Source organism: Hippopotamus amphibius, chromosome 12, assembly GCF_030028045.1.
Source record: "Hippopotamus amphibius kiboko isolate mHipAmp2 chromosome 12, mHipAmp2.hap2, whole genome shotgun sequence".
Taxonomy (NCBI): Eukaryota; Metazoa; Chordata; class Mammalia; order Artiodactyla; family Hippopotamidae; genus Hippopotamus; species Hippopotamus amphibius.
The window spans coordinates 37222847-37246080 of NC_080197.1; the positions used below are offsets into that span (position 1 = coordinate 37222847).

At 51.3% G+C, this 23234-nt stretch overlaps 1 protein-coding gene and 1 long non-coding RNA gene across 3 annotated transcripts in view; both read right to left on the reverse strand.

Moving 5' to 3' along the window:
- Positions 1 to 15397, reverse strand: part of LOC130834142 (uncharacterized) — a 41155-nt gene extending 25758 nt beyond the window's left edge. For both annotated transcript variants that reach the window (XR_009048574.1, XR_009048573.1), the window contains exon 1: positions 14564 to 15397. This is a non-coding gene — a long non-coding RNA (uncharacterized LOC130834142). The remainder of the gene's footprint in view (positions 1 to 14563) is intronic.
- Positions 15398 to 20309: 4912 nt separating this feature from the next.
- On the reverse strand, positions 20310 to 22911 carry FOXA2 (forkhead box A2). The gene is made up of 2 exons (XM_057702852.1): positions 22825 to 22911; positions 20310 to 21819 (listed from the first exon to the last, which is right to left on the reverse strand). Exons 1-2 carry the CDS (start codon positions 22909 to 22911, stop codon positions 20515 to 20517), a joined length of 1392 nt encoding a protein of 463 aa, XP_057558835.1. The 3' UTR covers positions 20310 to 20514.
- Positions 22912 to 23234: the final 323 nt, after the last annotated feature.

Here is a 23234-nt window from a genome sequence, read left to right on the forward strand (position 1 = left end):
AAAATAGGCTCTGACTTTAAAAGAGCAAATGTGAAAGAACATTTTGATTATATTTTAGGTGACATTTACTCTGATTAAAGGTGTAATTTACAGCAATTACAAAAGTACCTTTTATGTTCCATCCCCAGCTCATCCTGTTTTTGCTCTGATTCGAGCAACGTCTACTCATTAGGACTCTGAACAAAATAAGTGTGGAAAGGAGGAGTCCAAAATGATTTTCAGAAGTGACAAAATCATCACAGAACAGTTTCAACATGGCCAATTCGAAACTTCTCCTTCTTTTCAGCAGCCATAGAAATCTGGGTGTTTAAAGCAAAAATTCTGCCTCACCCTCCCCTTCCCTGCAGCACACCCTCACCTCCTTGCCTTCCTTTCCATCAAAGGCAACATTTGGGCTTGGCAACCAGAACAAATCACTGAACCCTTCCATTTAAATGCCCCACAAAGATCCTGTCTGATCACAGCTTGGATGTCAGAACGAAAGAAAAAAATCAGGAATTCAGACACAGGAGATGTCACAATCCAACCCCCCCCCCCACACACACACACCCTTCTGCCATTCTCTCCCTCACCGTCCCCTGTGAAAGAAGAGAGAGCCAAGCTTTATCTGTTACAGTAAAGACACCCCGAGATTTAGGGGGATGAGTGCGGCCTTACTTAGCTGCAATGCTGCAGCTGTGCTCTTATCTGGCCAAAGGAGCCAGGGGACAACAAAAGACCCCAAAGAAGGGACGGTGGCTGCACGGAAAAGCCACCAGCCCAGCATTGTGGTGCCCTTCTGTTGAGCAAATAGTTCAAACTGTTCGTTCCCATCTCCTATTCTCTCCCTGGTACATTGTTTGTGCCCTTGCATTTCATTCTGCAAGGAAGGTTGCTCTCTGGGCCTATAAGCAAACAGTCCAGAAAAGAGCTAGCCATCCCCTTCTCTTCCCCGGAGAACTAGCATTTTTATTTCGGCTCCAAGCTGTCAAAGACCTGGAGAGTTTATGTCAGTGTCTTGAATTAATTGCTTTAAGCTGAAGCAGGCTCCACGGGCTACCAAATGTCCAGAAGATGTTTATTAATAACGATTCCTCCAGGATTCCGGCTCCAAGCTGTCCCTTGGTGGTGGCCTTTATCCGGCTGCCACCTTCTCACCCATGGCTTCTTGGTACTCGGGGTGTGGGGGTGGGGAGGATGCCTCTTCCAGTCATCGTGACAAAATTTAGAATTGCCTGGAGTAAAAAAATATCCACCTGTATATCAGGACATGTGTGATGGGCATCTTTGTCCTGGCCCCAGAAAGGTTCCAGAGTTAGAGAAACTGCGTGAGTGACCTCAACGTCTGCTAGGGAGATAGCGGCAGGCCCTGCCCTGTGCAAGCTCATTTAGCCCATGCAATTAGCAGAGGCAGCCGGAGAAATCACCTCCCCCTGCTCCCCCTCCCCGCTCCCTCCCCCAAAAGAAATTCAGTGAGGCTGACAACCTGATGTATTTTGAAGTTTTCCTGGTACCAAAAAAAAAAAAAGCCTCTTTAATAGAATGAAATAATAAACCAATTTATATACCGATATAAGACCAGGATCGTGAGTGCCATTGTGTAATTTTCCACTTGACTTTTCATTATCTACCTGAACAAAATCAATCTATATGTATGGGATCAACATACAATTCCGGAGATAAAAGCTGGAAATAAATGTGCTTTGCATATCCCGGAGATAAAAGACACAGTCCTTCAGACAGCCTTTTCTTCTCTAGCAGATGTATTTATAAAATAAATGGTGTGTCAAGGAAAAAAACGAGACATAGTGGTGTATCTGTAGGGTGGACTCCTTTGCTGGAAATATTGATCCCCCACAAATGAGCACTGGTTAATAAGTGCCCTGCCAATGATATCGGGTCTACTCAGAGTGCCGTCTGGGTCAACGCTTCTCCCAGTCAAACCTCCCCACCGCCAAAAAAAAAAAAAAAAAAAAAAAAAAAAAAGAGCCTTGCCCTATTAACATGGATTTAAGGCTGAGGACTTCAAGGGCCTTCAGAAGCCTCTCCATGAGACAAAGCACACTGAAAAATCACATTATATAAGAAACCCCCCTGCTGCAACAAAGGGCCAGCTTGTGAGGGACCCTCAGTCTTCAAAAAAGGAGAGGTGCCCTGTGTCCCTTGGGGCTGACTTTTTTACTTTAAGCTAGTTGAGTTCCATCCCTTTTTTGGGTGCTCTTCTTTACCCCAATACCTAGAAATGGTGCTAAGGATAGTACAGCTCTGCCCACACTGGCCACGCCCGGGTCCTGGCCACTCCCTTCCTTTGGGGATGCATCCCCATCAGCACTGCATGTGTGTACTGTGGTGGGCAGAGGGCAGAGACATCCATGGCTGTGCCCATCGGGTTCCAAACCGCTTGGAGAACGCACGCCTATCTGGGGGGCTCACTGGGCCCATTTCCAGGCTGGCCACTCTTGTCCCTTCTGTGAGGCAGGGACTAACTTCCCATGCTTTATTGGCCAGCAAACAAAAGCCCACAGGGGATGGGTGCTGAACCACCTTTTGCCCAAAATGATCACTCTGAGTCCATGGGCTTTTTTGGTCATTGAAAAGTAATGGTGTCTGAGGCCAAGGACTTAGAAAATGTCCCTGTCCGTCATTATTCATCAGAGGCTTTAGTAACTTCAGGGGAGTTTAAACATCTACTTCGGCAACTTTAATTTGTGCAGGACAAATCAACCCTTTTATGTTTTAATATCTTTGTGTTGACTAGTCCTGGTGGTTGTTGGTCCGGCGATTTGGTCCAAGTCTGCAAATCTCGATTTTCATGCACCCTCTTCCCTTATGCTTAGAGCTCATATTCAGGCCCAACACCCACCTCCTTCCTCAGACACTCATGGAAAACTATGGGGAAAGCCCCCAGGAGCAGTCTGATGGCAGGGTTATGGGCTTTTAGGGGCGGGGTTTTGGGCTTTTAGGGACACTCCTGTGATGGTCAAAGTTCAGCATGGGGAGAAGCTTGTGTACTTTCAGTCACGTGGGCCTCTTAGGAAAACAAGAACCTCCTTCCATCCCATCTTTTGGTTCCAGTATCTGTGAATAAGCAAAGCTAGAGAAAACCAAAGAATGAAGTGAAGGAGAGTTAGGCGGTTGTTAGAATTGCATTTGAAAAGTGAACTACATCCTGAGGGCACACTTTGAAAAGTCCCTATATTTTCATTACAAAAGTGTTGCCTTTTATGTCTAGAGCATTCAGCCATCATGAACCCAAAGCATATTTTGTCCACGGCTTAATTACTCCATGATCCAAAAACTTAATCTGTGTCCTGGAGAAGCCAATATGGTAACACCTGAGCTTCACCCACCAGGCAGAAAATCCTATAGGAGTGTTGTACCCCCGAGCTCCCTGAAGAAGGAGAACATACGAGAACAGGGTGTTTTTATGTCCACAGGCACATTTACTGAACCCGCATAACCATCTCCATGCATAAGTAGGGTCCTGACCCAGAGTCAGCCTGCAGTCCCTGTTTATCAAATAAGTACTGTATTTGCTAAACAGAAGAAACTGAGTTTGTCCAAAGGTATTTTTAGTAATCATGTCAGAGGTGTCCTATCTTGGTGTCATTTTCCAGGGAGGAAAAACGGGCAATCAGAAGTCCAGTAAATGTATGTAGGTGCACACACTCAGATAAACAGAACCAGAGGGAAAGTTAGCATCAACTGTTGCCAGCACTGACATTTTAAAAAACATATATCAGCAGTTAAAATATGTAAAGGAGATGAAACACATAACCAAATTCAGGCTGAGGGTGAACACATGCCCCTCTTGGTCTTCTTGGCTGGGAGTCAATTAACAGACGAGGACAAGCCCCCACCCCCACCCCCCAGCTGCTGCTCAACCCCCTTTGGAACCTGGGAAACTGAAGGCATTATATGAATAAGTGCAAGCTGGCTGGTCATATTTATCTGCCTAGGTATCCAAAGCTAACTCACTTTCCCTCTCAATAATTACCTCATTCTTTCCTTCCAGTGAGTGTACAGTATCTTTACAAATAACCAAAGTGCAAAGCTCTCGATCGCCACCAAAACCAAGAGACACAACTGCAAAGCCCCAGTGCCTCCCTTCACACCAGGTTCAATGGAGAAATAAGAAACCCATTTTCCAGATAAAAAACTACAATGTCATCCTGCCCTGTGGGCTAGGTACTTACCCTTTCAGAAAGGCCAAATAGGAATGTGTTTCAGTGTTGTTTTTTCTTTTCTTTTTTCTTTTGTTTTCTTTTTTTCCTTTTCCTTTCTTTTCTTTTCTTTTTCCTCTCTCTCTGCCCCCTCCTCCCTCTCTCCTTGCCTCCCTCCCTCCCTTCCTTCTGTTTTTGTTTTTTGTTTTTTTTTTTTGGTTTTTTTGGAGGATGGGGGAGCTAGCGGAGCTAGCAATGGGAACTGAATGAAACATGGCCCTAAACCAGAATCTCTTGCACACCTCTCTAGCACCTTCCACTTTAGCACAGTAAAGATAAAATCCCTCGTCCAGGCTCTCTGAATTACCAACACAGAAATCCATTCAGAAGATGGTGGGACCCAGAAATAAGGCCAGGAGAGGGCTCTGCCGGGCCCTAAAGATGCCACAAACTTTCCACAGCACTTAAAATGTAATTCAAGTGGTCCTAGAGCAAGACAGTTGCTTTTTAAAATGGAAAGAAAAATAGCTGTAACTTATCCATGGTGACAATTTGAAAGGTAAATGAAATTTTCATTTTGAATGCCTTTGTGTCACCATGGAAAAATTACTGGATTTCTACTACACCATGCTAGAGAGACACACATCATTTCTTCTGTATCTGTACCAAGTTGTTCAAAACATTTTTAAATGTGGAGAACCAAATGAAACATCTCTATGATTAAATTCACATTTGACCCAGCAAGTGTTGCCTTTACCACAGGAACCATGCAAGAAGATGGATTGACCCTCATTCCTTACGTGTTCCAACTTTTCTTGACTTGAAAATGTTTTCAAATGTATTTCTTAAGTATGTCCTTATTATTTGACAATAAGAGCTATGTATCCTTATTCAATTTTGTCTGCCATGTTGTTGCACACAAAGAGAGCATGATACCACAGAGGGAAACAGGTTTCTTTTAAAGAAATATGAAAACAGTTGCTCTATTATATGATTTGGGCAACAACAGCTTGATGACAAACGCCTTTAAAACAGCACTTACTCCCCCCGCACAGATGGAGGGCCAAGTATTCTGTTCTGACTCCTGGCTGCCCCAGCAGTGATTCTCTCTAATTTGCTGACTTAACGTGGGCTTCATGAGAACCAAACTGGAAGTTCAAATGCACTTTGTATTCTTTTCCAGAGATTCTAAAAGAGAAAGATGTGGATTCGCAGCCTAAGACAGAGGATATTTAGTCTCAGTGAAGCCAGGGTGTGTTTATTCAGTGTCATTTTTAAAGGAACTGCCCACTTGATGCAGAAATGACAGTTCCTTGTCTCAAGCATCACTTAAAAGTTAAAAAGAAATAGCTGCAGCCCGGCACAGGTAAGTGTTTTACTTCCCAATTCACTCAGACTTTTAAAATGGTTAATGCTGGCAGTGGACTTTCTCCAATAAATCAGGAAAAGCATCAGATCATCTTCGTACACTGATCTGTGAATTTATGAAGCCAAAGAATATTGGTAGAAGTCCATTTTTTCTTATTTTGCTTCCCTCTGGGGGCTGGGGAAAGAGTGAAAGACCAGTAGGGAATACACTGGAATTCTTTTTACTTTGAGGAAAGATAAGCTTCCAGTTTCAAGTAATTTGAAGAGTGAGAATTCTGATACTGAAGAATTTCAATGCCGGCTTTCCTAGAAATTCAAGACTGATTCAAACAGCAAATACCAAGGTGCAATTTCTTTACAGTTGTGAATTTCTTTTTTCCTTTGAATAAGAAAGTAGTAATACATGATGAAAAATTTTTTAAAAGGACGGAAGTAGATTTTTACATATTTTGCTTGCTACCACACAAAATAATTTCACATTTTTGAAGGGATACTGGATTTTGCAATTTTCAATGTTCCTGTCCTAGCTAAAAACTCACGTCACGCCCCCCAAAACAGGCTGAGCTGATAGGATTTTTTATACAGATTTTAGGTCAGGTTAGAGGACTTTGTGGAACTATATGTGGGACTATAACCTGGGGTGAAATTAAACAATATGCTTGATTCTAGTGTCCATTTGGAGTTCATTACTGTTCACATCTTCCTCCCGTTTTTGCCCGCATCCTGCAGTTCCGCAGCTCCGGGGTCCGCATACAGATGGTTACATTCTCATACTGGGCACCCAGAGAAGGTCACATGCTTTACATCAATGGCAATTAGTTCCCTTTTTAAAATGGAAAATGTCATTAAGTTCTTGAATAATTCAAGAGTAGAGGTCACAATACAGTGTCCCTTTTGGGGGTCTTTATGGTGCAAATGGCAAAACAAGGCGATCCTATCAGTAAGAGTAGATCTAAGGTTTACAATGTAGCTCTATTTAGTGTGACAGGAAAATTAAATTACACGGGGCACTCATTCATCGTCACCGTTAACAGGCTTGGGAAAATTGTGGATCCCCGGGGGCAAATCACTGACAACGTGCGAGGCAAATAAAAATATGTCATTTTAATTGGCTGCTGTTTCCTCTGCTTGGTTTTGAAAATAACCAGCATAAACTTGTCCCCTACAACTCTCCTTGGAAATAGGGTCCCGAGTCTCCAAGACACGACCACAACTTAAGGACGGGTTAAAAGTGCCGCGGGACACGGGTCTGTTTTCCCAGCCATAGTTGAGCTGGTCTTGAATCAGGGGTCTCTGGAAAGGAAATATACGGGAAGGTTTCACGCGAAGATCGTCGGCGGCGGCTCCCCACCCGGCCCCTGGGGGGTGGTCTGCAGGGAGTTACTGCGTTTCTGGAACAGGTGATGCCCCTCAGTCTGCGAGGTGTGAGGAGGAGGCCAGGAGGGAGGACCGAGCGACGCGGGGGGCCACCAACCGTCCTCCCTCCCCAGGGGAGAGAGAGAGCCACACGGCCCTCGGCGGGCCTGCCACCAGGCTCCCAGGCTGGGGTCGGGTGGAGGGGTAGAACCAGAGGCCGCCATCCTCAGAGGCCACCGACGCGGAAGAAAGCTGTTCCCGGGCCGCGCCACCACATCCCCGCCGCACATGTCCCCCGCGACCCCCACAGTCCCAGTTCAGGCCTGTGGGCGTGGCTGCCCGGGACCCGCTCCCACCCTTGACCGCCCGCGGGGCGCGCAGAGCTCTGGGCCGCTCCACCCGCGCGTCCCGCCGCCGCCGCGCGCCCTGCGGTCTCCCGCCCATTTAGGCCCCCTCGGCACCTGCGGGGCCCCAGCGGCGCTTCTTCCCGCTTCTCCCCGAGGCTGGAGAGAGATGGGACGGTGGGGAGGGGAGGAGTAAAGCCCCGGCCCCTGCGGATGCGGTTGGCCTGTCGGTGGGTGGGCCGCCCGGGGTCTGTCCCCTGCGCTGCAGGACTTGGAAAAGGCAGGAATGACGGCCCCTCTGCCTGCTGCTTTTTATTATTCTCATTATTGTTTTTATTATTGCTATTACTACCACTGCTAATTTAGAAATAATATCTATCTAGCGCTCCCCTTTTTCTGGCTCCTCCACCAAGACCCTGCGAAGTCCTATGCTGGCCAAATGAGCACCGAGCGGGGCGAGACCTAGCCCCCTGCCGCGCACCTCTCGGGTGCTGCGCGCATCTCCGCCGCCCGCGCTCGCGCGGGAAAGCCGGACTCGGGGACCGCGGACCCGAGATGGAGGCGGCGCGGACCCGCGGAGCGGGCGGCGGCTGGGCTCTGGCGGAGGGTCCCCGCCGCTCGCAGGGAGCAGAAGCCGGTCCAACGGCTGGCGGCTCCCTTCGGGAAGAGGACCGCGGGGCCTCTCGATTTCTGAAGCGGGCCCGAAGTTAGTAACGCTTAGGTAAAGGGAGACACAATTTTTAAGAAAAAGTTATGTTACAGCGTGAGGGGCGGATGATGGCTGTCTGAGCCTCAGTATCTTTGTAGTAGAATTAAAAGTCGAATTAAGGAATACATTTCCTTCCAGGGTGGGGGAGCAGGGCCGCAGAAGGGGACAATTTAGAGGTTTTTCATTTTCTAAACGCTTCAATTTAAGCAAACACTTGGGGGCTCCGGGCCGCTGTAATTCCAAAGACAATTTTCCCTGGTTTTAATTTGATTTGCATTTTTTCAACTTCGATAATATTCAATTTCATGGCTGAATACACAGGTAAACACTGTTAGGTCGTGTTTTTCGCCCCCTGCACCAAACAGAATGTCGCTTGCCTCCGAGTGCCAGGGGAGGTTACACCCCGTCCCAATAATGTCTGCGGGTTTCTCCAGAATTATTTTCCGAAACGTAGCGCGGCTTCGCCCGGGCGCCAGAAGGGTGACCTATTAAAAATAGCTGAACTGCTCCGCAGGAGTGCCCCCACCCCCACCCTCGCACAAATATGGCCCAAAGGAAGCAGGCAAAGCAAACAAATTCCTATTCTACATAGAATCTATTATAATTTCATCCAGAAACATTTAAAAATATTTTATTAGCAGTTTTAAGCAATCCGAAATGATCTATATATTCGCTTCCCGCAGAAATGCTTTCAATGTAAATTTCATTGCTAGAAAGACAAACATTGAAAAATACAAAGAGATAGTCTTTGCAAGGAGAAGTTTAATTAGCACCCTTGAGCTGTTTTGTGAAACATAAAATTTAGAGAAAAATATGAAGTGAAATTGGGTAATTAGCTTTAGTCATATCAAAGGTGATATTTAACAAAATGCCACTGTTAGTAACCCTAGAACTAGGATGCTGGGACCTGCGTGGGAACAGCTACACCAAAGACTAACATGGGAAGACAGCAATCCTCCCACACACCGTACACCATACACCATACATCTCGCAAAGAGATAGGTGAACCTCATCAAATATACAGATAGATGGGCACGTAATAAATCTGTCAAAACTCCAATTTTATATTCCTTCACAAAATTGTGCTACAAGAGGTAAGTAGCAAAGAAATGACATACTTAATTGGTCTGTCCAGGGGTACTTATGTAATAAAATAGCACTTGAGTTTCAGAAACTGTTGCTCATTTAAAGAAAAAGAAAAAAATATATATATATTTGCTTAATGTCCATTACTGTGAAACACTCAACACTGTGAAAGCTATTTCTATTTTAAATCCTAAAAATTTACAGATTTGAATGTTTGTCTTATTTTGTAGGATTTTTTTTTAATTGGAGAGCTCGTGGACACTATTAGAGACTTTAAAAAATTAAAAGACATTAGAGTTTTGGCATCTTGGAAAGAACAGATCCAGAAATTACATTGGTGAGAGTTTCAAAAACCTTTTTTGCTTGAGGCTGGCTGATTTTGGAGAGCCGTATTGAGCCAATCTCATTTGCAAATTTTTTTTATCGTACGAAAGGGGTTTAAGCAAACAAGAAAGGAATTTCTTTTGAAATGGTACCAACTTTGAAAGAGGAAAGTTCCTTAATTTGTTGAAAACACCATCTAGGAGGCTGACTGCACTGAACACCTTCAGGAAAACTCCCCTTTATCATTTGAGTTTTTTTTTTTCAATTATTGAATTTAAAATGATCATTGTTTAGGATTTGTCCTAATCTTCCCTATTGTGGATGACTGGCAATTATGTCTTTCTGTTTATCTTACACAAATAGATGGCAGAGTGCGATGTCCGAGGATGACAGCAGAGCAAACCTCCTCCTGGAGAAGAGCTCGTGAGGGGGATTCGACTAAAACACATGGTCTACTCAGAGGATGGCAAACTGCGGACAGTAGGAACCTCTTTCTCCTTCTCTGTTCCTAACGGAGGAGTAAATGGGGGTCTTGCTAAAAACCTAAAAGCACTGACCATCAGAGCAAGTTTGCCAATTTCATTCGCTTGTACTCCCCAAAGAGGTCTGTGTCCAGGACTGTGGCAGCCGATCCAGAAGCAGTGCTCCGGAGGTGCAGACAGCGATAGCATCCCCCGCCAGCCCCCCACCGTCCACCCCCTCAACCTCCACCCCACCCCACCCCCACCCCGCAACCCCTAACTATGTTCAGCTGGGTCCCATTGGCCACTGGCTGACCAAAGATGGAGGGGGGCTCCTGAGCGGGCCTGGGGTGGGGTAGCGGAGGGAGGAATGGGCCAAGGAGATCCCTGGAGCATGTCTTAGTGGGTGGGGGCCAGCAGAATAGGGGGCCCAAGTCCCAGCAGGGAACTTTCCCTACAGACTTAGGAACTGGGAGGCTGTGTCCTCAGAGGAAGGAGTAGCACCCCTGAAAGACCCAGCTGCTGGGGGGGAGGTTAGCTGAGGATGCTATAAAAAGACTGTGGTGTGGCTGTCCCTTCATGAATAATAGGAGCCTGAGGGAGGGGAGGAGTGTGTGTGTGTGTGAGAGAGAGAGAGATTGCACTGAATGCGAGGGAGAAATCCCGCAGTTACTTTTAGTTGTTTACTGAGCAGAAGCAAAATCTAAACAGCGCTTTCCAGGATCAATGAAGGGATCGCCTCGGGTTCCAGAGCTGAGCCCCCTAAATGAGTCTGGCATCCTGATAACTGCAGGTTAGCACCTGAGATCAACTGCTTCCCACTGCTTGATGCTGGCAAGAGATAGGGAGGCATCTTGTTCTGAGCTCTGGGAAGGGAGAGGAGAGAAGGGGATTTAATTGTCTGCCTGGGTGAATCGAAATGTCCTTCTAAAGCAAAGAAATCAAGAGAGATTGGCCTTTAATTGGCAAACTCTGCTGGTTGGAGGGGAGTGGCAATTAAAGTGGAAAGAGGATAAAATGCAGATCAGATTCCCGCCCCCTGCTCACCCCCAGACAGGTCCCAAGATTGCATTCTCCAGTCTCCTGCCGTCTCTAGAAGGCTCGGTGCCTAGTCTGACTGTAGTAACTGTGTCCTTCTCCCCACTTCAGTCTAACGCCTCCATTATCAGTTTGGAACGGGGAGTCTGGTTTAATCCAGAACTCCATTCACTTCCAAGGGTTGGTCAGCCCATGCCTGAGACATTGTTGTGTGTGGAGCTGCCCTTAGGACCCAGTTGCCCAGAGCATCCCCTGAAATTCCAAAAGGGGAGGGGCTCAGTCTGCAGGACATTCTACACCACTAAACTGGACAGTCCAGGGAACCAGTCCTCCAGTAAGTAGAAAAGAAAAGGAGGGCCTGGCACAAGCAGGTGTTAGCCATCCTTGGCTTGCACACCTGTGTGCCCATGTGCAGATCTGCTGGGGTGGTGCCCTTCCCCCAGACTGCAGGTCTACTGAGTGCTGGGTCTCAGTCTCCCTCTGTGATGGAAGCAGGCTGATCCACCAGGGCCAGCATCCCATTCAGGGCCAAACCTAGGGGCAGGTGTTTACCCACATCTGCATTTGTATATACATGGGGGAAGATGGCTGTGGGGGCCTTGCTGCTCTTGCAGCTGTGTTGGGCTAGGGCTTGCAGGGACCCAGCTGTGGTCAGTGTGTGCACTCCAGCTGTGCTGTCACCTGGGCCGTCGGGCCACCAGGTGCGGGTCAGAGGGAGGTCAGAGGCGAGAGGCTCTCAGGAATTCCTGGCCCCTGATCCAAATTCCCTGGTAAGGAGTAAAGCTGACAGGCGGCACCTCGTACACAGGTTATTTTAAGCCCATATGTCAGGCTATTGTTTCTGCCCCTGACATTTTCCTCTTCTCTGGTGTTTTCTCTTTCTAATCACAATGCAAGAGCCATCTAGCTGCTGACTCTCTGCCCGTCTCCTCCTTTCCAGCCTTAGCCAGCTGGCCCCAGAAGCTTGAACAGGGAGGAGTCGTGGTTCAGGCCTGACTGATCCTCTGGCCCGCTTTGGGGCCATGGTCGCATGGGAATTCTAACCTCAAGAGAGAAAAAGAGAAGTCAGACTGACCCCAGACATAACCCACCCTGACCCCTTCTAGGAGAGTGGGCAGGGTCTCCACCATCCTTCCAAGAAGTGCCCAAGCCTGATCTTCCTGAGAGTTTCTTGTTTCTTCCCAGCCTTCTTCTAACATTGAGGTCTCTGCCCCGCCTCAACCCCACTTACCATCAGCAACTCACTTTGAAAACTTGGACGTCCTGTCAAAGGCAGGCTCCCAACCACATTAGAATCAGGGAGGTCTGTGCCCAGGTCATATGAAGCCAGGAAAAGTTGAAAGAACACAGAGGTGAAAGACTTGAATTCAAGGCTGAGCTCTGAGATTGGAGCCTTTTCTCTAATTTCTCTCCAGCCAGGCCCATCACCCACAAATTCTGACAGCTAATGGGGGGGGGGGCGGATCTTAAATGAGGTCATGTTCATGAACACACCTGGAGTGGTGCATGGCACAGAGGGGACCTCACTGAGTGGTCATGGATGGAACACAGTTGTGATAAAGAAAAGAGGAGGAGTGGCTGGGGCAGGGGGTGGGAGAAACACTAAGATGGTAGAAAGAAGGGCAAAAGTTTTGCCCCCAAATGGACTCATTTTTTCTGGGTAGAGGGTAAGTTTTCTCTGCCAGAGAGTTGTTGAAGTTGCAACTTCTTTCTGTGTGTAGACAGCTCAGTTTAGTGTAGCTCAGAATTGCAGACTGAATAGAAGATACATAGTGGAATTGGTCTTGTTTATTTTAAATTTCTTAGATTGGGTTTTAGAAGCAAGAAGCTCCAGCAAAGGACCGTATCTTTTAGAGCAGAGTGTACACATGTTGGCATCCTGATTTCTCTGCTAAAGATGCCTCTGGCCTCCATACAGAGCCCCTTGTGATCCAGGTCCTGCCCTGGCTGACATTCCACCCTGGTCCTTCACAGAAAATGTCATTTCATTGGCATCTGCCCTCCCCAGGCCCCTAGCTCCCACTTCACACCTTAGCACCTCCCAAGCCCTCTCCGCCAAACACTTCCCAAGATTGTTTTCTATTTTTAAGTAACGCACTTAGAACACCCAAGTCTTCAAATTAAGAATTGTATGCTTTTCTTTATGTGAGCCGAAATTTCAACAAAATCCATTATATAACTATGTCTGCTTTGTGAAAACAGAAAGAACTAATGGAGGTCATATTTTAATGAAATAAGTCAAAATTCACACACGTGCAGCCCAGTTTTGATTTGCTGTGGTCTTGACCAAGCTTGATCCAAAAACGTTGCTGCTTATTCTTAAAACCTGTGTTTTACTTTTTTCAAAAAAGTGAAACCATGGAAAAGCTGCTTTACTTAGGAAGAAAGTCTAGTCCTAACCATTTAAGTGAGCAGAAGTGGAACTACTTAAGCAAGTAGAACTAAAACCCAGCAAACAATTCTGATTCCAAAGTTTTCATCTGCATCACACCCCAGTATTTTCCCCTCATGCATCTATGTTTTCCCTCTCAGATCATTTGATGTGTTTAAGTTAAATCAATATGGCCTTGCGGGTGTAGTATCCTGGCATCGCAGGGAACATCAGCGCCTCCAGTTAGCTCCAAGAGAGTTCAATCCCAAACACTTGCCCTAATGAGACGTGAGAACCTCTAGTTTTACATGAATGAATGCAACTTAATTTGTGTTGATTTTTTCAGCATCTCAGCTATTAGTTGTGTTTATAGGTCAGTAAAATTCCCCACCTTCTTTTCAGAGAGAGAGAGAGGTATGTGTGAAGGGTAAGTCATTGCCTTCTCATGGGAACCTGGTGGGGAGGGGTGACATGTATAACAAGACATCTGACCAGTCCATGTTTTGTTGTCAGTGAGCTCGGAGCTCTGAGGAACAGCCACTAATGTAAAAACTAAGGACACTGTTGTGAAGATGTGCTTGTGAAACCACCCTGTGCTCTGTACCTTCTGCAGAGGATATACAAAGAATCTGGAACAGGCCCCAAGGGTGCAGGGGCTGGGGGAGGGGAGAACAGGAATCACCTCCAGTCTGGCAATAGGGACCAGGGCGGAATGACAGCTTGTAAAATAAGCCTCCATCAGTCTCCCAGGAGACAGTCGGCCTCAACTTGGGTGTTCCCCGCTTGTTAGCCTCACTCATAATTGGTCTCCCCTCCCATCCCACGTTGTTGGTTTTCTGTGTGTGGCTTTTGGTGTGAGCGTGTTAGGTCATCAACAAATACAATGGCGGGAGGGGGTGAGGGGGGACACACATGATTGTTTTAAAGAAGAAAGGAGAGAAAGGATGCGAGAGTGGTCAGGAAGGCTGTGAACAGAATGGGGAAGATGCCCCAGGATTTAGGCTTCCGAGGCAACCCCTGGAGTGCTGGCGGTAACACGCTCCCAGGGAGTTTTGTCTAAGGGAGAAGCAGCCCACCAGGAGCTGGGGACCCCACCGAGCACCACTGGGGACACCATCTATTCCATGCAATTTTTGTTTGCTTGTCTCTGGAGGTGCCTGTAACATCCTGCCCATATCCGGTGCATCTCATCAAAAAGGAATTTCTCAAAAAAAAAAAAAAAAATCCCAATTATTGTGGCTGCCAAGAAAGGATGTGGCCTCAGGAGCAGTCCAGGACCCCCCTGGGCGGGTGGCATAGGTGGCCAGGCACGCCGGCCTGTGCCAGTTAGCCTTTCCCCTCCACTTTAAAATAGTTTCTCTCACCTTCCTCATGATCTTTTCTTTTTTTCTTTTTCTTTTTTTTTTTTTTCATGATCTTTTCTTCCACTCCACGTTCTCTTTTCTCCTCTTCTCAGAGGATACCCAGTCCTGGGGGTAGAGGCTATAAGAAATGTGTGGTCTAATGTCTGTAAAGCCGAGAGCGAGTTGGCTTTACAGTCAAGGGGGGCTGTAGACACAGTGCATTGTTTTTACTCCGAAAGGGGCATATAAGGTTCTGAGACCCTCAGATATCTGTTTACTGTAAAAGCAGCATTTGACGGGGGAAGGAAGCAGCAGATAAGTAATTACATGGAGCAGCAAACTTTTGGAGGGTTTTTTCTTGTGTTTTCGTTTTCGTTTTTATAATTACACTCCACCAACTGATGGGCGGCCTGGGTTGCCATGGTGCTGTGGCTGGCGCTGGTGTCCACCAGGTCCCTGGCCCAGCAGGGGCATTTAGGGTCTGAAACCTTGCTCATCTGTAGGGCTGGTGGCAGCAGGGGTGGGTGTAGGGGGGGTGATGTCTCTTGTCTGTGGCCGGACTCAGTGCCTGTAAGTCTGTGGATACTAGCCCGACGCACAAGGTTAGGTCCACGGTGGGGGTGAGTGGGGGACTCAGAGAAGGTTTCCTTCCTACCCCCTGGCGCAGGGTGAAGATTCCTGCCTTTAAAGGCCCTGTTGCTTTCTCCGGACAGTTTGGGGCTACACAGTTCAGAAGATTCTTTCTCGGAGACTTCCGCCCCAAGCGGAGAGGACCTCCAGACCCCTGATGTTCAGAAGGGTGCGCTGCCCCAGAGAAAACCAGTTACCCCAAGGTCCCTCCAGGTACCTTCTTGAGCAAACACCCCACCCCCGCGCCCTATTAAGTGTTATCTCTTGCTTCTCCCCGCCCCACCCCCACATTAAAAGGCCCCCAAAGCACCGAGGACCCGCTTCTCTGCTATAAAGCCCGGAGAGCGGGAGATAAACATCAGGCGTTTAAATTGGCCATTTGGAAGATTACATCTCTTCAGCGAGGGTCTTTCTTTCAAAACTCGCACTGAATGAAGGGCCGCGGCTACTCCGCACCGGCTCTCAAAGGCCGGGCACCTTTTCATTCGGCCGTGGAGTGGGCCGGGCGCGGTGACCGGCGCCATCAAAGGCCCGAGGGAAGGCCGTGGGGCGACACCGTCTAATGACAAGTAATTGACGGATTCGAGGCCGCGCATTACCAGCGGAACGGGGAGGCATTAATTATTTAAAAACGATTAGCCTCGCGTGTGTCCCGCAGGCGGGCCATCTCGTTCAGGGAAGATAACCAGCCACAGGAACCGGAGCTTGGGCTTGGAAGGCGGCGGGGCCGGCCTCGGGCGCGGTGGACAAAGGCGCGCGCTGCCCCGGGCTCTGGGGAAGGAGGGAACGGGCGCCCAGGGTCCCCACACATGGAGGTGCCCACAAAGCTGACCCTGTCAGTTACCGGGAACGATTCCTACCCTTTGGGGTTCGAGATCTGGGTGACTACGGCGCGGATGGGAAGAACTTTCCAGTTGGGGTGGCGGGCAACTTTGGTGGCCCGGGACCCAGCGCCACTTACGTCCTGGCGAAATACCAAACTGATGGAACCGGCGCGGGCCTGTCACAAGCCGGACACCCGGCCGTGGAAAGCAAACCCCCAGGGGGGAAGGGGCACCTGGTAGACCTCAGAGGAAAGAAACCTTTTCCTACCCTGCTCTCGAAAGCCGAGGGTCATGCGATATCAACTGGCAGCCTCGGAACCCCTAGTTTTCCGAGCCGGCGCCATCCCGCAGGCGGCGGACAGATGCGGTCGATATGTCCGATTCTCCAAACCCGGTGCCCTGGGCCAGCGCAGGGGGACTGGGTGAGGAAAGGCCCCACGGGTTCGGCCTTTCCCTCCTGGACCCGGCTCGTGGCCCCAAGGCTCTCGCGGCGAGAACGCAGGGTTCCCCGGCCGCTCGGAAAGACGCTGCCCCTCCTCGCCTGCCGGACGGCGGGACCCCCACCGCCGCCTGGGCCTCGGGGCTTCCTGGAACCTGCGAGATGGGACTCGAACCCGTGCGCACCCACGTTCGGGCCTCGCTCTGCAGCCTCCCAGTCCCAGCACTCCTTCTCCCGCTGCCCCCACCCCAGGCTCTGAGGTCAAGGCCGGCCCCCGCCTCCCCACTGTCCCAGGGTGACACGCGACCCTGTGATCGAATCCCCAGCCCAGAGCGGCTGCAGGGGCCTGTGGCGGCTTCCCGTCGCTTCGGGCCCCACCAAAATGTTCAACTGTGCTCAGGGCCCAGATGCAGTCTGGATGTGTAGCCCCTAGACCCCTCGTCCTCCCACACCGAGCATCCTGAGAATCCCCCGCAAAAAGGCCACCTCCCCAACTCCGGGGGCTCTCTGACTTAGCTTCTCGCCCCCTCCCCGCCCCCCAGGCATCGGAGCCCGGGAAGGGCGAGGGGCTGGCTGAGGGAGGGGAGGCGCGCGGACGGGAGTGGGGGGCGCACGCTCGGCGGGGACCCGGGCGCGGCCCCCGAGGGGGCGCGCTCCCTACCTGCGGTACGGCGGGAGGGCGGCGGCGGCGGCGGCGGAGCGTCCAGCGCGCGGAGGGTGGCGGCCGACTGCTCCGAGCCGAGGCATCCCCGCATTTATTTGAGCTCAAACCGAGCGACTGTTGACTTTAGCACACAAAGCAAAGATTTCACTGCCCGCTAGTTTAAAAATGAATATTTTACCAAGATATCGATCAGCGTTATAAAATTCAGTTAAGTACAATGGGATCCTGGCAAAAAAAGAAAAAAAAAGAATAATAAAGGAGCGGGAGGCAATATAATATCTGTGCAAATTTGCTGAAGTGTGACGTGGCATGGAAAGTTTACCCTCCTGGAATTCGGATCTAGAATGTTTTTTTCGGTTGTTTACTGACTGTTTATTCACAGATCACGGTTGCTTAAACCCGCGCGCGGATGGCGCGGGGAAGGGGAAGAAAAGGAGAGGGAGAGGGAGGGAAAAAGAAACGCTGCACCCTACCACGCAGAGTTGGGGGACGCGGGCGGAGGGCGGTCTGAGCGCTAGCAAGCTGGGGGCCCGGCGGGGGGAGGGGCTGGGGCGGGAGGGTTGGGGGGTGTGAAAGACTCTGGACACGCAGAAAAGCCTCCGGAGCCGCCGGCTCCCCGACATCCTTTTTATGTATTCGGACAGAACTATATCTTATCGGCCGGGATCAGTGGAGGGGGGCGCGCTAAGTAGTTTAAAACGACCCTCGCACAATGGGCGTGCGATAGGAAACATAGCAGGTTAGGGCAGCGCTTTCAGCCTTCTTTGTCCCGCACTCAGCCCCCGGCCCTGCCTCTGGGATCCTTCGCCACGGGAGCCTTTTATGTGATAATGAAACACATTTCAGGCTGGGCTCACGACGTGTGTGTCCTTGCCAGGGGGAGAGACGGCCCTGATTGCTGGCTGCGACCTCCGGATCCCCCCCACCCCCCTCCGCAATTTCTCTTCCTTGTGTTCTTCAGGACAATGTGGCACGTTAAAAAGGGATTTGGAGACTGGAGGCGGAGGCGAGGACAACCCCCCCTCAAGCGCGTGGGAAGGCCAGAGTTTGAGGAGTAGAGAGAGAGACTCCGCAAGGTGGCAGAGGGCCGGTGGCAGAGGGCCTGCGGAGAGGTGGTATCCAGGCTTGGGGTGAAGCTGGGACACTCCAAGTCTGGGTGATCGAGAAGCCCAAAGATCTAGTCCAGGACACAGGAGCCTGGGCTTAGAAACCTGAAGCCAAAACTTTTGGCCTCCGACTCTGCAGAGATTCTCACCCATCGCAAGCTAGCTGTGCCCTGGATGGCCTCAAGTCTGCCGGGTCCCGTGAACCCATTGGCTCCTGCTCTCTCCCAGCCAGCTTGCAGGCCAGCACATGCCCTGGGCAAAGCCAAGACAGAGCCCACTTTACAAAGCTGGGCCCTGCTTGGCCTCTGAGGTTTCCACTTCGGTTGGCCGCGGATTTAGGGCCGCTAGGCTGTCTGCTGCCGAGAGAGGCAGTATGATTTGTAAGAATTTACTTTGGGTCTTTCTTTAAACTTTTGGGTTTTCCTTTAAGGATCACAAGATACCCACTCATCCCCTTGGCCCTGTAATGCTGGCTTACCAACCTGGCTAAGAAGCTGCCTGGCAGGGCCTCAGAGTTTGGGGGGAGGGGGGAGGGAGAAAACCTGCTGACCCTGGGATCCCACCCCTGGCAAGGGGCACCTGGCCAGCGGTGCAGGACCCCCTCTTACCTCTGCCTCATCCCCCAATATACCTATTTTAAAAGATTTCCATCCAGACCCCTAGATTCCTTTAAAATCACTTCCAGGAGAAAGTCTTTTGTCTCTCCAGACCAGATGCTCAAACATATGTTTCCAGAAGCCTCACTACTCCTGGGCTGCAGCAAGTTCTACCAAGGTTGTGCAGAACACCTAAGTGAAGGTGGAGAGTGGGATGAGGGGGGTGGAGTGTAGACAGAGGCCTGAGGCTGTCGAACCCAGGCAGAGTTCCAGTTCCACGGAAGGGTGAATGGGTGCAGAGAAGCAGCAATGAAAAGACAAAGGGCTGCACCAGGAATTTACAGGTCCAATCTGGGCTCCCTGCCTTGAAGGGAGGCCTAGAATTGGAAATACAAAAAACATGGAATAGCCAGGCTTCTTGCCAGAGCAGCCAGCCCCAGGGTCCAAGAGATGTCAATAACATTGCACCTTCACATGGCACAGTTGGAAAACACGAACATGATGTGTGGTTTTCTCCAGGCTTTGGAGAGAAACCTGCATCAACCCCACAGTCCCCAGAATGGTTCGCCTGGGATCTGTGAGTTTCATTGTGTGTAAAGTTAAACTCAAAATTCAAAAAGCAACCTTGAACCATGTTAAGTTCCATTAATGATGTCTTTGCTGAAGTGTTTAGGAGGAAGTGTACTGAACTCTGAAATTTACTTTGAAATGCATCTAGGAAAATAAAAGAAGTGGACCACTGGAGGTGTGGGTAGGTGGACAGATATGCAATATAACAAGTATAGTGAAATGAGAACTGTAGGATCCGAGCAATGGGTATGTGTCTGTTTACTGTAAAATTCATTCAACTTTACCTTATCTGAAAATGTTAATAATAAAATATTGATAAAACAGCAACCACCTCCCCCAGAATAAAATAAAACCTGCAACCAGCCAGGACCTCCCTCCTTCATTATTTAAATAATTCCCAGATCTGTTTATTTCTTTAAATCAGGCAAAGGAAAAGAAATCTTGAAGATTCAAAACAAAAAACTGTCAATAACACTTTAATATAGATTTGTGGAACTCTGGTCCTTGCAGTCAGAACACACATATATATGCCATAAATAAAGCACGTGGAAACCATAAATTAATCAGACTCGAGACCTGAATTTCACCGTATCAAGAATGGGAATGCTTTTTTTTTTCTTGGTCATTTACAACAGACCCTTACATCATTTTTCCCCTCTTTTTTAAACAATAGTACAACTCTGTTTTCTGTTAAAACTACATAGTTTTACACTGTCACTCACAAAAGTTTGTGTTTTTTTCTTTTTTGTTTTGTTTTTGTTTTTTTGTTTTTGTTTTTTTAATAAAGTAAGACTTCCCCGCAACGACAGCAATGGAGAGGAACCACAACAACAGAAAGTCAGAATTCGCAGGTGCTTAAAGAAGCAGGCGTCTACACAGTAGTGGAAACAGAGGCTTTTCTTTTTTTCTTCTTTTGACTTTATCTCTTTCCCTTTCCTTCCTTATATAGGATGATAGACCTCAGTGTGGCCCATGTGAGGGAGGGAAGGGCTGCAGAGGGTGAGGGGAGACCTCTGTGAGGGTTGGGGGGGTGATGAGTTCTTCTCCCTCCTGTCTTTCTAGCACCCCTATCTCAAGAGTCTCCACCCCATTTCCTGTCTCTGCCAGTCTGGGTCCGGGCTAACCCGGGTCACTGCCGTCTTCTTAAGAGGAGTTCATAATGGGCCTGGAGTACACCCCCTGGTAGTAGGAAGTGTCTGCGGCCAGGGGCGAGGTGTCCAGGCCCGCTTTGTTCGTGACCGGGCCCATGGCCAGGCTTCCCGGCATGGGGGACCCGTAGCCGGGGTAGTGCATCACCTGTTCATAAGCCTTGAGGTCCATTTTGTGGGGCTGGTGGTGGTGATGGCTGTGGTGGTGCTGCTGCTCCGAGGACATGAGGTTGTTGATGGAGAAGGGGTGGTTGAAGGCGTAGTGGTGCTCCGGCTTCAGGTGGGCCTCGGGCGGCAGGCCCGGATGATGCGGAGGGCCCAGCAGGTGGGCCGCGGCCTGCTGCTGCTGCCCGGGCGAGGGCGCCGGCTCCGGGGGGCTCAGTGCCGAGGCCGGCGTCCCCTTCAGCTCCCCGAGACCCCCTCGCTTGTGCTCCTGACACGGCGAGGCGCTCGAGTGGGGCGACTCGGTGCCCGCCGGAGTCTCCGAGGCCGGTCCGGCGGCCTCCCCGAGCTGACCTTGCGAGGCCTGGGCCCCGGCGGCCGCCTTCTTGCCGCCGCCCGCGGCGCCCGCGGCCTCCTTCAGGGCCAGTTGCTTCTCGCACTTGAAGCGCTTCTGGCGGCGCAGGTAGCAGCCGTTCTCGAACATGTTGCCCGAGTCGGGGTGCAGGGTCCAGAAGGAGCCCTTACCGGGCTTGTCGGGCGAGCGGGGCACTTTGAGGAAGCAGTCGTTGAAGGACAGCGAGTGGCGGATGGAGTTCTGCCAGCGCTGCTGGTTCTGCCGGTAGAAGGGGAAGAGGTCCATGATCCACTGGTAGATCTCGCTCAGCGTCAGCATCTTGTTGGGGCTCTGCTGGATGGCCATGGTGATGAGCGAGATGTACGAGTAGGGCGGCTTGGCGTGCGTGTAGCTGCGCCGGTATGTCTTGGGGTCGCGAGCGCGGCTCAGGCCCGCCTGCCCGTACATGGGGCTCATGGAGTTCATGTTCGCGTAGGGCGCCAGGCCGCCCATGGCCCCGGCCGCCTGCCCCCCGAGCGGGCTCAGGCTCGGGCTCAGGTGCGGCCCCATGCCTGCCACGCCGGCCGCCCCGGCCGAGCCGCCCATGCCGGTCATGGCGCCCGCCCCGGGGGACATGCCGGCCAGGGACGGGCTCATGCCCGTGCCCACGTACGACGACATGTTCATGGAGCCGGCGCTCATGTTGCCCGAGCCGCTGCCCATGGCGGCCGCCGACATGCTCATGTACGTGTTCATGCCGTTCATCCCCAGGCCGGCGTTCATGTTGCTCACCGAGGAGTAGCCCTGAGGACAGAGCCCGGAGGGAGGCGCACAGCGTTAGCACCGCGGCTGGAGCGCGCCCGGCCTGACCCCCCGCCCACCCGGCTAGCCCAGGCCCCCGCCTCCAGGGAGGCCTCTGGGCAGTCTTGCCCTCGCCCGGCCCCGGCCCCGCGTCCATTTCACTCGGGGCGCGCCGCGATCGCCCTCGGGGAGGTGACACGGGGGCTGCCGCTCTGCGCCCGTGGCTGCATCCTCGCCCTCTTGCGCTCTGTTCAGATTCTAAAACAGGAGTCCCCGGGAGCACCCGAAGCCAGGCACCCACAGTGCATCTCCCCGCCCCAGTCTCCCCGACTCTCAAGCCAGCATACCGAGCGGGCGCCGCGGCCCCGGACGCCGCCTCCGACCCTGGCCAGCGACCTGTGGGACACGGCACAGGGCGCCGGGGTGGCCTCCAGCGGAGACGATCCCAGGGTCCTCGCCGTTCAGCCTTCCTCCCGGGACCCCATCCTGGGCCCCAGGGGAACCGAAACGCGGTACCTGCGCGGAGTCTGGGGCCAGCCGGAGGCATGGAGTGGAGGCACAGGGAGGGGACCGGGAACTGAACTACACGCGGCTGGGCTCTGCAGCCACAAACTTTCTTCCTCTTAGTCGGCCTAGTCCTCGACCCTTTTTCTCTTCCTCAGCCCCCAACTCCTTCCTCTCCAGCTCCCCACCCCCTCATCGGCCGACCTCCCACCCCTCCCCAGCCGCGCGCTGCCAAACACAACTCTGTTAGGATAGTGCGTGGCTCGGCCGCGAAGAGGATTTGGAGGCGCCGCAAGTCAATATTTGATCACAAAGTTAATATTATCTCAAGGCTAACAGTGTGTCGTATAAAAAAGAGACCCATTTGAGTCGGAGGAGGGTGGGAAAGGCGGCTGCCCAGAGCGGCTGGGGTGGGGGCGGGGGCCGGCCAGGGAAGCGGTCCCCAGGTTGGGGCCGAGAGCGGACGCCACCACCCCGCTTCCCGCGGCCAAGGCGAGTGCCTACCTCGGGCTCCGCGTAGTAGCTGCTCCAGTCGGACGGCTCGTGCCCTTCCATCTTCACCGCTCCCAGCATACTGGAAGCCGAGTGCATGGCAGTTTAAAATTTAACAGCCACAACAAACGACCGGCAATCACCCCCCCCACCCCCACCCTCCTTTTAAAAAAAAAGTCAGCCAAGGCACCGTCCCCTCCCTCCCTGTCGCGCTCCCTCTCTCTCGGCTCCACTCCCTCTCTCCCTCGGCCGGCCGGAGGCGGTGGTTGGAAGTGGGCGGGAGGGGTGAGTCGCGGGAGGAGGGGGCCGAGGGTAGGAGGAGGCCCGGGAGCCGAAACCCGCTGCCGGGGCTCCCGCCGCCCGCCGCCGCCGCCGCCGCCGCGCTCGCGGGCTGCCCGGTGGAGGCCGAGGCTGGCAGTGCC

Bases quoted from the DNA above. Each gene is read 5' to 3' on its own strand.
- FOXA2 (XM_057702852.1), bottom strand. From the start codon at position 22,911: ATGCACTCGGCTTCCAGTATGCTGGGAGCGGTGAAGATGGAAGGGCAC. The intron at 21,820-22,824 runs GTAGGCACTCGC...CTCTGTCCTCAG, and splicing joins GCTACTACGCGGAGCCCGAG to GGCTACTCCTCGGTGAGCAA.